The sequence below is a fragment of the Cinclus cinclus genome, chromosome 6, assembly GCF_963662255.1.
Source record: "Cinclus cinclus chromosome 6, bCinCin1.1, whole genome shotgun sequence".
In the NCBI taxonomy this organism is placed as follows: domain Eukaryota; kingdom Metazoa; phylum Chordata; class Aves; order Passeriformes; family Cinclidae; genus Cinclus; species Cinclus cinclus.
In genome coordinates this window covers 52,792,971-52,804,811 of record NC_085051.1, presented here as the reverse complement: position 1 = coordinate 52,804,811, position 11,841 = coordinate 52,792,971, and the positions used below count along the sequence as shown (strand labels likewise).

General features: G+C 44.7%; 1 protein-coding gene and 1 non-coding gene across 4 annotated transcripts; both read right to left on the bottom strand.

Moving 5' to 3' along the window:
* Positions 1-1,880: 1,880 nt before the first annotated feature.
* On the bottom strand, positions 1,881-9,227 carry EIF5 (eukaryotic translation initiation factor 5). Of its 3 annotated transcripts, none has more exons than XM_062495661.1 (12): positions 8,895-9,227; positions 7,415-7,609; positions 6,615-6,894; positions 6,311-6,392; positions 5,935-6,107; positions 5,494-5,605; positions 4,691-4,830; positions 4,022-4,180; positions 3,663-3,824; positions 3,252-3,416; positions 2,900-3,034; positions 1,881-2,277 (listed from the first exon to the last, which is right to left on the bottom strand). In XM_062495661.1, the coding sequence occupies exons 3-12, from the start codon at positions 6,684-6,686 to the stop codon at positions 2,185-2,187; spliced, it is 1,293 nt and encodes a 430-aa protein (XP_062351645.1). In that variant the 5' UTR covers positions 6,687-6,894; positions 7,415-7,609; positions 8,895-9,227; the 3' UTR covers positions 1,881-2,184. The 3 variants fall into 3 exon arrangements, with proteins under 3 accessions (XP_062351645.1, XP_062351647.1, XP_062351646.1); XM_062495663.1 differs by having other exon boundaries at positions 7,415-7,556; XM_062495662.1 differs by lacking the exon at positions 7,415-7,609.
* LOC134045883 (small nucleolar RNA SNORA28) lies at positions 5,026-5,149 on the bottom strand. The gene has a single exon (XR_009933340.1). It is a non-coding gene; the product is annotated as a small nucleolar RNA SNORA28 (small nucleolar RNA).
* Positions 9,228-11,841: the final 2,614 nt, after the last annotated feature.

The following is an 11,841-nucleotide window of genomic DNA, read 5'->3' as shown; positions in this document are numbered from 1 at the left end:
ATTTCCAATCAGATAGCAGAGGCAATACATTCAAAGATGCATTAAACTTTTAAGTCAGACTTCCTTCCCTAAAGAAATAGTCACACAACAAACACTCAATTTTTATGAGCTGGTAGAATCATTGGTTAATAATCTGAGGCAGAAACAGCAATATGAATGTGAAAACAGGGTCAGAAGTGTAACTCAGTACCAGGAATTTCATAGTGGCAGCCTCAGCCCTTCTGGAAGCCTCCACTATGACTGAAATTAGGGTACCAGTTTGATACACTCACTGTTGTCCAGCTGTGGGCTACTACAGACAAGACTTCCATTCCCTGCATGGCCCTGCCATGTTTTAGACCAAATTTACCATCCTAGAGCTTTGGTATGACATCATCACTTCACTGACCCTATGAAAAACTTTTTTGGGTGGATTTATTTCCTACTTTCCCTGCAGGAAGCTATGTCTTGCTAGTCTCTTTATGTCCTGGGGGAAAAAACCCCAAAGACCCAGAGATGATCCCTACTGGTAGCAGCCTGCAATTGCCATCAAGTCTGCCCTGAAATGGGACTGACCACCCTGAAGTGGTACTTCACTGATGTCACCCATTCAGAGCAGCCACCACCACAAAAAATGTACTTCAGACAAAAACCTTCTGGTCATGATAGTAACATTTATCAGGGTGTGCTCACAACAGCTACACAAGGGAGGCATGTGCTGCACCAGGAGAAACAGATGTCTTCCTGAGAAGGTACAGAGGGATTAGCAACCCATCTTCCAGGTTCTCAAGCATGCATGAAAACAGACACTTTCGAAATACAAACCCGGTTTAAACCCAATGGAGAACAGATTTTTGTTTAGACAAAAGAAGCCAGGAATAAAACTGTCTCTAAATTAAAAATTGTGGGTTTGTATTACAGCAATAAAAATCCACATAAGATAAAATGCCACTTTGAAATGCTTCATGGCTTTACCCCATCATTCTAGGGGTTTGCCACAGGTGCTAGTGCCCACTGATGACTCACATGCAACACTGCACAACAGAACCTGCAGCTCAAGGCACCCCTGCTGTAGTTATCCAAACACAATCTTTGCTTTTGTTCCAAGTTCTGCCAGAAAAACCTGACTAGAAGCAGCTCACTATGCACTGCAGTCTTGATCTCTCAAAACCTCTCATACTGAATCCAACAAAAAAGCCCCAAACCCACTATCAATTTTCCTGGCAGGCAGCTGTGAAGGACAAAACCCCCACCCTCAACTCCTCCCTGGCCAAAACCTGTCACACACCATGTCATACCAGGCTCCTGATTTTGATGGACCAGGTTTTTATTTATCCTGCTTCTAAAAGGAATCATATTCCTCCACACTGGAATTTAGGACTCACTTCCGGAGATAAGCAGGTGAGCTTTGGGGACCTCTGTACTCAGGGTGGCAAGATCTTCTTTGCCTCTCCCTCCCCAAATGTGAATGGAGTTAAACACAGCACAGCTGGACCCATGGCAACAGTGAGCTCCTCAAGAGGCAGCACACACCAACTGCAGCAGTACCAGCTCCTGCAGCTTTAATCCTGAATTTGGTGCTGAGAACCACAGGAAAGAACTCAAGCCAACAACACCCAACTCCTGTAGCGATTACCAACTCAGGTTTGCCTAAAAAGAACCCAAGCCACCAAAGACCAGAATACAGACAGCTGTCCTGTTTTAAGAAGCTGGCAGCTGCACACTGTTCATTACCCAACACCTGCTTCTTATCCAGGTTTCAAACCTCCACTGTTGGAAAAGTGTTTAGGGTGGAGTTTTTGTCTCATTCAAGATATTGTCATTGTGTGATCAGCTTCACCATGTTTCACTGAGCTGCATAAATACTTACTTGCAAAGGCAATAAGGGGTTGAGTCACAAATGAAGATTGACCAAAACCAAACCCTTTATTTCCACAACTGTATAAATGTGCTCCAAGTATGTGTCCAACACAAGTTAGAAAAACAAAATACAACATGCCAGTTGCAAACTAGATCAGTTCACCGACGTGCTGACTCCTTGGTATTAGGCTTAGTAACACAAGACCAGTCACAGTAAAAAGATACATTTTAGAATACAAAGTAACAGGATGTTAAGCCATTTCAGCTTGTGCACATACAAGTCACACTTCTGGCAGAAAATGCAGAAAGTTTGCATTACTATGCTGGAAGCTATGTTGCATCACTTTAAATGGCATCAATATCGATATCATCATCTTTATTGTTTGCAGGCTTCACAGTTTCAACTTTAGGTACACTGGCAGTTGTGGAGTACACCACCTGTGGAGACAAGACACTTCCTTTAACCACAGCACCTACTGCCCTAAGCACTGCATTAATTCCAACACCCAACCACCCTCCTGACCATGGCCATGAACTCCTGCTCTGTAGGGCAGAGCTGTGCACATTTATCTGGAGGAAGCAGCATTACAGTGCTGGGAGGAGAACTAACCAATCCCTGTGTAAAAGCACACCCAGCCACAGCCAGCTGGAGTGTAACCAACAGATTCTACCTAGGCCTAAACTGTGAGGAAAATTATTCTTCCAACAGCTTATCTAGCAAACACACCCCCATTAACTAATCTACAGCATGAGACATAATGCTTGATACTGCCTGTCAACCTTGCACTACATGAGCTGTTATGATGCAAGAGACTGTCACTGCAGAATGGTAGTCCTGGGTAACCCAGGTGCAAGTGCATTACAGTGATCCCATGAAGACATCTGACAACAATTAGCTATACTTTACAAAGCACTGTAAATTGAGTGTTGCTCCTGTTCCCAACATGCACAGTAACACCCCCATAATCTATTTTAGAGTGCATCAGAACAAGGTTGGCAAGACAAGCATGCAGGAACAGTGCAGCCTTGGAGCAGCTTACAGTAAATGAGCCTTTCCTACCTCTATGTTTTCATCTTCATCCTCTTCTTCATTACCGGAAGATTCTTCTTCAGCTTCCTTTAGCCATTTAATAAATGGTTCTGCTTTGACACGGATTTCTTTGGCAAGGTCCTTTGAAACGTATTTCTTTGAGGCCTGAAAGACAGATTTTGTGTGAAAACTGAAGGAGTTCACACCAGATTGTACCCAAATACTGCCTAAACTGGAACTCTGATCTCATCACCCACTGCCTTTCACAGCCCATTTTTCTGAATGGGCTTCTCTCTCGCTACACCGAAATAGAGAAAAGCCAGATGCAATAGGCTACCTTCAGGTATTTAACTGCTACAGTACATTACATACTGCCCTTTACCTTTTCTGCCCAGCCAAGGATGACTTCTTCTTCCAGAAGATCTGCATCATACATTTCCTTCAAAATATGTGGTATTTTTGTAATAAGCTGGGACTGATGCATAGCTACCACACACTCGAAGCCATGGAGAAGGTACCTCTGAGCTTTCTTGTTGTTGTGGCAGAACTAGAATTGTGATAAAAGCAAAAGTGATTGAATAAGCTTTTTTACATTCTCTCCAGACTGAGTAGAGAAGCAGCAGCCCCATGAGACTACAAAGTTTACAATAATTCATACTATCCTTCCCAGCAGTTCCCCCTACCTAAATAAAGTTCAAAAAATAAAACACAAGTCCTTCCCCATAGTACCAATCAACTGCTACAAAAAAGCTCTTGAACAGTTGTCATAAGGAGTGCAGAACAGATGGCTTACACGAAGGAAGTGACGTCTGTATTTTTTGATTTGTTCACGAATCTTTTCATCAAAAAGGACTTCAGTGAGAACAAGTGGGCCCATAGCCTTTACATCCAGTCTCTCTGCTTCTGCTACAATGTCTTTGTCAGAAGCATCAATGACACCTTCTTCCTTCTTTTTCTAGAGGGGAACAGGTACAGAAACATTTTAATGCCACTTAAGGTCTGTATTAATGCTCTTTGCAGTCATCCCTTCCCACCACTGCTAGAACCAGTACTTGGCAGAAGCTTGAGCAAGCTGCTTTTAGTTTCCTTACAAGCAGTTTGTACAATTACAGCTGAGTGATTACATCAAGCCAACAACCAGAGAATAGTTACCTTTACAAAATCAAACAGTAAGTTGACTCTCTCCTCTATAGTTCTTTCCAGGTCTTCACTAAGTGTGAGGTTCTTCGCATGGTCACTGATTTCATCCATTCTACGCCTCTGGGCTTCTTCTGTTGTGTCCTCACCCCAGTCGTCATCATCCTCCTCCTCCTACAATACAAAACCGAAACAAGAGACTGACACAATATTACCTCAGGCTTAGTATTATGCGAGGATAGAAATGACACAGATTTAACAGCATTCTGATAGAACTAAAGACGTGTTTCTAGTACCATCTGCAAGTCAAAGATCATGGAGAAAATGTAAACATAAGAAATAACAAATGTAAGCTAGACCTAGTCAACAGCCATTTGTAGGGCTACTGGAAATGCAGTTTTACCATTCTACCTAGTACACAGGAGACAATCCAGGTGCCTGAAAGAGAGTGATAAAGGACAGGCAGCTTTCACTTAGCAAGGAGCACAAATGCTGGTACTAATGAGCTGATAAAGCTGCTATAGAGGAAAACCAGGGACCCTTCTACTCCAGCACTAAGTTCTAAATACAGTAATAAGACCTTTAGGTGCAATGTTGACCAGTGAGGAATGCCAGTGATTTCAAAGTTTTAAATCTTAGCAACACACCACACACCCTTATCTCCCCACCTTCCCTTCTACTTACCACAACCTGTGGAGGAGTAATCTCCTCTGGTGGTGGGGGTGGAAGTGTCTCATTGCTGGACACAGAACCATTCTCTTTGTCCTTGCCTTTTCTGTTCTTCTTCTCCTTTTCTTTCTTTCCTGTACCAGTGTCACCACTTTCTGCAAGTGAATGTTTTGTTCTATGAACTAGAGCAAACTAGAAAGTCCCTGCACCTCCGCCAAATCCCCAAGTGGGTTTGGATGCTTTCATCAGCAGCATGTTATGGGCAGTACCCATTCCCAAAAAGACTCAGGGAAGATGTACATTTGGTGGGGAATCCCTCAGCTGCAGTCAAAGTCTTGTTTGTTGCTAAAGTTGTCCAAGTCTATATAACAGGTGACCTCACAAAGCAGAGACCCCTGGAATAGGTTAGACTTTTCTATTCTAGCAAGCTTAAATTGCAGCAGGCAACTAGATGCTTACTACAGAGTGTTGCTTGCACAGATTACAGTTTGCATTTACTACAGTTTTTACTTCCTACTCTCAGACTTCATACTGACCTAAAGGAACAGCTACCACAAGCTACTGCCAATGACATTCCTTCCTTTTAAGTTTTGTCCTGCAGAGGTAAATCCAGCTTTGAACAAATAGCTCTACTTGGGGAGGACATTTTGTAAGGAAGAAACACATTACCAGCATGGCTGCTTCATCTTGACCCCCAGACATACTCTAGGAGTATGCTGGTGCCATCTTACATTTCAATTAGATGTGATCTATTTATTTTTCTACTGCCACCAATACAGAAGTTATTTTTATCCCTGGAAATAAGGAAAGGCACTTACCAGGTGGGTTTTTGAGAATGAACGTGCAGAGTTTATGGTTTGTGTCAAGCATGCCTCGATAGCCACAGGCTTTGCAGGAGTTACCTATAGTTTGTTTCTTAGGATTGACATGCTGTAAAGAGAGAACAACCTCCAGGTAATTCACCACTTACAGAACAATTGCATTAAAGCCTAAACCTGATGTCTACATTATCATCTCCAAATGATTAAGGCAGAGGTTTCAAAAACTTTGTATTGCCCTCTAAAGACAAATTTAGAATTAAAAATTTATTCCAGAAGTTATGAACTGTTAGAGATGAAAAATCTGCCCAAATGGTGCAAGACTGCATACTTGCTTTTCTGCTCATAGATATTCAAGTCTGCTTTTAACTTTGCACCATTTCCACTAACAATCCAATACAGTGTTTCCATAGTGTCACTATTAATACAGAGAGCACTCACCAGATCAGTTTCAGGATTCTCACACTCAGGACAGAGAACAAATTTTCTAATGAATCCATCCAACATGTCTTGCAGCTTATTCGCCTCATGAGATCCATTGACAATGTAACGGTCATTCTTAACATCAAACTGGGTCTGTGCTCCCAGCTCACAACCAAAAAATTTGGTGGGATCTGTAAAGGAAGAATTATAGCTATTACCACATTCATATCTCTGCTGTGATTCATAAACAGCAATTAAATAGGCTACTGTTTCTTTCTGTCCATTATTTAATCCTGAGCTAATCACATTTATTTCTTACAAATCTTTCATTAACACTACCACTTCAAACACAAAAGCATTAAAAAATGCTGTGTCATTCCACACTACTACTTACACGTTGGAGGCCGATTAAGCGCCTTTGCAACGTCAACCATGTTGACTATAACTGTCTTTATTCCATTTCCTTTGCCCTCCACCTAAAGAAAACAAGTAACATTTTAAGATTAAATGCTTGCAACAGAAAAACCCAGTGTGCATTTCCCATTTAGCTACACAAAAATACTGCTTTTAAGTGCATCTCCTTCCAAGACCTAACATGCACTTAGTGTGGACCGAAGGAGCAGACAAGCATTATCAGGACTTCTCTTTCCCCTCCTGGGAGAACACTCCCTGCTTACAGCTGCTGCTTAGAAAGTTACCTTGGCAATCAGACGGGGCATTTTGTAGCGATAGAACTGATCTGAAACACTGCGGTTGACGTTGACAGACATTTTGCCTTATTAGTAGCTTTATCAATAAGATGAAGAGATCTTTGATTGCAGTTTTTTGGTATCTTCTGTCTGGAGAAGACGGGATGACATAAACGACTGCAAGAGTTCTCGGTCTCTGACATGAAAAAATTTTCGCCACTGAGGCTGTAAGGTTCTTGCTTGTATGCTATGTTTCCCCAATACAGGTACCAGTGGCTGCGCAACAGCTCTGCAAGTGTTAACAGACAGAAAAAAATAAGTTTAGCTTAATGAACATCAATTCACTCTTGCTACAAAGCTATATAAGAAATCATATCTAGAGAAAAACAAAAAAGTACACTTGTTATGCTATGGCTTTCTTCAACCTAGGGAACTGAAATCCAGCCTTGGCTTGTACTCCTAAATAACTTTTTTAAACTGCACTACAAAGCTTTTCACCCGCTCTTACTACCCTAAAACCACTGAACAGCTTACAACTACTTCTTTATACAATTAACTCCAGCAGGAGTTCTGGGATCACTCAGGAAGGGCACACTCCTTGATTTATTATGCAAACCAGTGAGTTGCACCATAAGGGTCATGTGGTATGGCTTCAGGCTGAAGGGCACAGGAAATCAGGAGAAAGATTTGGAAATCCATTTCAAATTCCACATTAGCATGAACCTATCACAGAAACGGAAGTCCACCAAAATGCTGAGAAATATAATTAAGATGAAGCAGCAGCCCAACATAGTTTTTACATGGCTTACCAGTTTTTGGATCGGAGTGGAAAGGAGTTGAAAATTACGTAATTCTCCCTCTCACTTATGGATTCTCATAGCAGCTTCTGTTGAGTTCTGACTTAACAATAAGTCTGATAAGTCTGACAGAAGTTGCTTCACTGTAGAAAGCCTAGCAATGCAGAGGTACAGAGCAGTGCAGCAGCTTTTCCAGTTGATTTTTTTCTTTGGGGGAAGGGAGGGGGAGGAAGGGGAAGGAGGATGAATCCTATTATTAACGTTGCCTTGAGCAGTATTTACATATTTAAATTAACACGTGCCTCTATAATCAGATCTAAGAGTACTTAAACCACAACTGGTTGACTACACAGGCAACCCTGACTACAGAGCATGGCTATTCTGACACGTCATCATGTTGTTATCACTAATGACAGAAGCGTTGACACATTAAAAAAAAGCCTTCTTAGCATTTATGCGTAAGAGCGTGCCTATGGTACAACACGATCCGAGTCCCTCTGGTCAGGTTTAAAACGTCTTTACAGAATAAGAATATAGACTTGTACGTGCCTAGCGTTCTACATTAGCCCCGATACAATTTTACCCTTCCTCAGCAAAAAATACACCGCGGACTCCGTTTTATACACACTATTTCCTTCCCCAGAATGTCTAAGACGAGCCACCGCATAACCTGACCACGGGTTTGCAGAAGTGCTGAGGAAGCAGCTCTCTCGGTGACCAGGTTCCCAGAAGGAGCGCACCATTTTTCTCTCCTTCCGGAGTGCAGCACTTGTTTGCTGCAGGCTGAAGCTCCCTCTCCTGGTCCCTACGACACCTCATCCCAAGCACCACCCCGCTATATGCCGCGCACGGAGGAGAGAGCGGGAAGACAGACCGACTCCCTGCCGCACAGCGCCGCGTCCCCGCCCTGCTCGCGATGAGTCATAAATGCAGCAATTAAGCACTGAGTCAGCGCTGGGAGCCATGGGGGAGTCACCCCCGGCCGCGCATGCGCCGCGGGCCAGGGGAGCTCCACCGCCCCCCCCCCCCCCCCCCGCCCGGGCCGCCCCCCGAGTGTCCCCGGGGCCGAGCGCCCCCCCCCCGCGGCCGGTGGGAACTGCGCCACCGCCCCCCCCCCCCCCCCCCCCCCCGCCGCCACAGCGCGGGAGGCGCGGCCCCGCCGCCGCCATCTTGTCTCGTCGCATGGTGGCAGTGAAATGAATATAAATAAATATTAAAAAAAAAACGCCTCACTGCCCCCCAAAAACAAATTGCTGAAGATCTACGGCTTTTAGGGTTGAATTTTGTTGCGCGCTTTTATGTTCCCCCCCCCCCCCCGGCCCTTGCTTCTCTTCCCCCTCCCGTCAAAGCGCCGAACGCTTTACACCAAACCTCTGCAAATATCCACCGTTCAGCGACAGCCTGAGGCCCCAGCCCAGCCCAAACCATCCGCCTGCCTTCCCCACCCTCACCCCGCTGCCCTCATCCGCCCTAGCCCACCATTAACACTCACCGTTTTCGTCCAATAAAGACATAAACCCAACGCTGCTCGCCCCGGGCTGCGACGAAGCCGATTGTGAGAGGAGAACACGGCCGAGGGGGCGCTTATATCCAGACGGAGAGGGAGGCGGAGGCGGACGCCGCAGCCTCCGGGTCCCGGCGTCCTGGGGCGGGCGGTATCACCAGGGAGAGCGGTGCCGGGCAATCTGCGGGCAAGACACAATCAGGAGCATCGTTAGCGGCGGCACCTGTGAGGGAGAGGGAGGAGAAGGGGGGAGAGAAGGGAAGAGGGGAGGGAGAGGCGGCGAGAGGCACACAGCTGAGGCAGGAGGGGCCGGCGGACGGGACCCGGCAATGGCTGCCCCGTACTCACCTCTAGAATGTTCTCGCTCCGACTGAACAACGCCAGAGCTGGGATCAATCAGCCAGCGGTGAGCCCCGCCCCCTGCCATCACCATTGGCTCACCGCTCGGCTCTCAGCGAAGCTATTGGCTAAAACCTCGCCGCTCCCCTCGCCTATTGGTGAAAGCCACTATCAATCAAAGGTTTGCCTCCCTCCCCCGTGCCCTCCCCCTCACCAGTGCCCCAAAGGACATCGCGTTTACAGCGCCCAAGTCTCGCGAGAGAGCGCCGGGGGGCGGGCCCGGGCCGGGCCGGTGTGGAGGGGCTGGGGCTGAGGGGCTGGGGTTGAGGGGCTGGCGGGGCCTGAGCGTGAGGCCGCTCCCGCTCCCGGCCTCTCCCGGCCCTTCCGTCCTGCCCGGTGTGCCCAGACACTGGCCCGGGGGGCTGAGCTACTCCCTGGAGGGCAGTGACCCAGTGCTTGACATCTCAGCAACTATGATACAAGTAATAGTACAAATAATTTCAAGCAATTAAATTGCTGAATAAACTGTGTTTTTCCTGCACAGCCAGCTTTCAGGGTGTGGGAAAGAGCCTGTTATTTACCTCCAGTGTCATAAAGGCTCAGCTTTGGGTGGCTCTGGGTGCCTGGCCTGCTTTACAAAGGATGACACAAGTGTCACATGCATGTACTCTGTTCTTAGTGGAAAATGTGGCCGGCCCTATGTAGCTGAATTGGGACCCTGTATGAAATGCATGCCTGGATTTATTTTCACGTAAAAAGCAGAAAACTTGCATAATTTCTTCCCTGTTATGTGTTCTTTACCATCTTCTTCCACCTACACTCTTCCAATATCACAGGAATTATATGTTTTGGGTCTTTTAGAGTGTCAATAATGTTAAAGTGGCAAAGACTTTATTCCTGACTTTATGAATTGAGTGGGTAACCAGCTCTCTTACCCCTATAAACACTCCCCAGCAGAGCAATGCTCCTCAGTTCCTGTCACTGTCTTATTGAGTTATGTTGTAAAGCTTCTTGATGGCTCTGTGGGAGTATAGAGGAAAAGAGAGGGAGCGACAATAAAACTAGTACTGACGTTATATAATGTTATATACTCTAAATGTCTTCCTGCCTAAAGTTAGTTTTGGCGCGTAGTTTTCCTGCCTGACTTTGATACCGCATTGATGTGGTCAAAGGAGACATCCCTCCTGCTGAACCTTGAAGTACATATTGAACAGTTTTGGTCTGATATGCCGAACTGTGTTCAGGAAGGTGGCTGATAAATGAGGCTTTCTTAGAAGTCACAAAAACAGGGCTACTGCCACTTCCAGTGGCACGCAACAACAATAAGAAATCTTTTTTCCTCAGCTGGTGCAACCAGAGATAAAAGTGCACATCTCGGTGCTTTCCATCAAAACCCTCATTGTGGCAACTGCCCTTGCTACTTGTCTCCTTTCAGCTTCAGCGTATGGAATAGCTGGTCTCTAGCCAGGACACTGTCCTGTAAAGCGTCATGGAATGGTTTGGGTTGGAAGGGACCTTAAAGATCATGTAGTTCTAACCCCTTACCATGGGCAGGGATGTCTTCCACCAGAGCAGCCACATCCAACCTGGCCTTGGACACTTCTGGGAATGGAAGGTGTCCATCATGTAATTTTGTGTCAGACTTCACTATCAGCATTTGAAAAAAGGTAAAACTTCTTCAGGATATGTTAAATGTCTCCTTGATTAATGCACAGCAACACTTTCTGAAATGAGAGAGAGTGTTAGGGCAAAATAAGGAAGCATCTTCAAAGTATGTGAGGCTTGGCAGTTACCATGAGGGAAAAAAAAGTCATAAAAAAGTGGGAGGCAAGAAAAGCACAGCAGGAAATCCTTTGCTGTGAAACTGTGTGGCACATATAACTTGCTAAATGCCTCCTGTCTGCGGCTTTAGCTCGGTGTTACAACACCTAGGGGGTTAATAAATTATGAGTTTTACAGTATACTGTTGCCAACAGCACGTAGTGAGCTGCTGGGAAAGAGACCCTGGATTTGGTACTATTTGACGTTATGAATAACTCTGAACCCTTGTGATTAATAGCATAAAGAAAGATAGTTTTTAAACATAAATTGTATTTATGTATTTAAACATATTTGAATTGACAAAAGTTAAAAAGGTATCTTTTAAGATGGTGTTTCTTCTGCAAAAAACAGGTTTCATCCAGGTGAAGTCACATGACATTCTCCTGGATTATGCAAATCAGAATAAAATTGTGAATTATTGACTTCATGGTAGCTAGTTGTTGATTTTTTTCCTCAGCAGAAAATTCATTAATATTAGAAGTTGTATCCCAAATATTTTTACTGAATTGTAATATTTACAGTTTTCTAATTTTAATATTTCATGTTATGGACAAGACAGAATTTTTTTCTTTCCTCACACTTTAAAATGTCACCGTTTCATGAATCCTGAAGTTCATGGTTCATATTGCTTGTGTGACCTTCAAAATACAGATTGCTTGTGTACTTTGCATTTTATTGACAGAAACTATGCAGGTTTTATATATTCTTTTGTAGATACGACATTTTAAATGACATTAGTAATTCAGGTTTTGCAAATGGCTTCATGTCCAAGAAT

Excerpts from the sequence above, each read along its gene's own strand:
- EIF5 (XM_062495661.1), bottom strand. The coding sequence starts at position 6,686 with ATGTCTGTCAACGTCAACCGCAGTGTTTCAGATCAGTTCTATCGCTAC. Across the intron at positions 4,831-5,493 it reads CATTCTCAAAAACCCACCTG|AAAGTGGTGACACTGGTACA; the intron begins GTAAGTGCCTTT and ends ATTCACTTGCAG. Across the intron at positions 2,278-2,899 it reads ATGAAGATGAAAACATAGAG|GTGGTGTACTCCACAACTGC; the intron begins GTAGGAAAGGCT and ends TTGTCTCCACAG.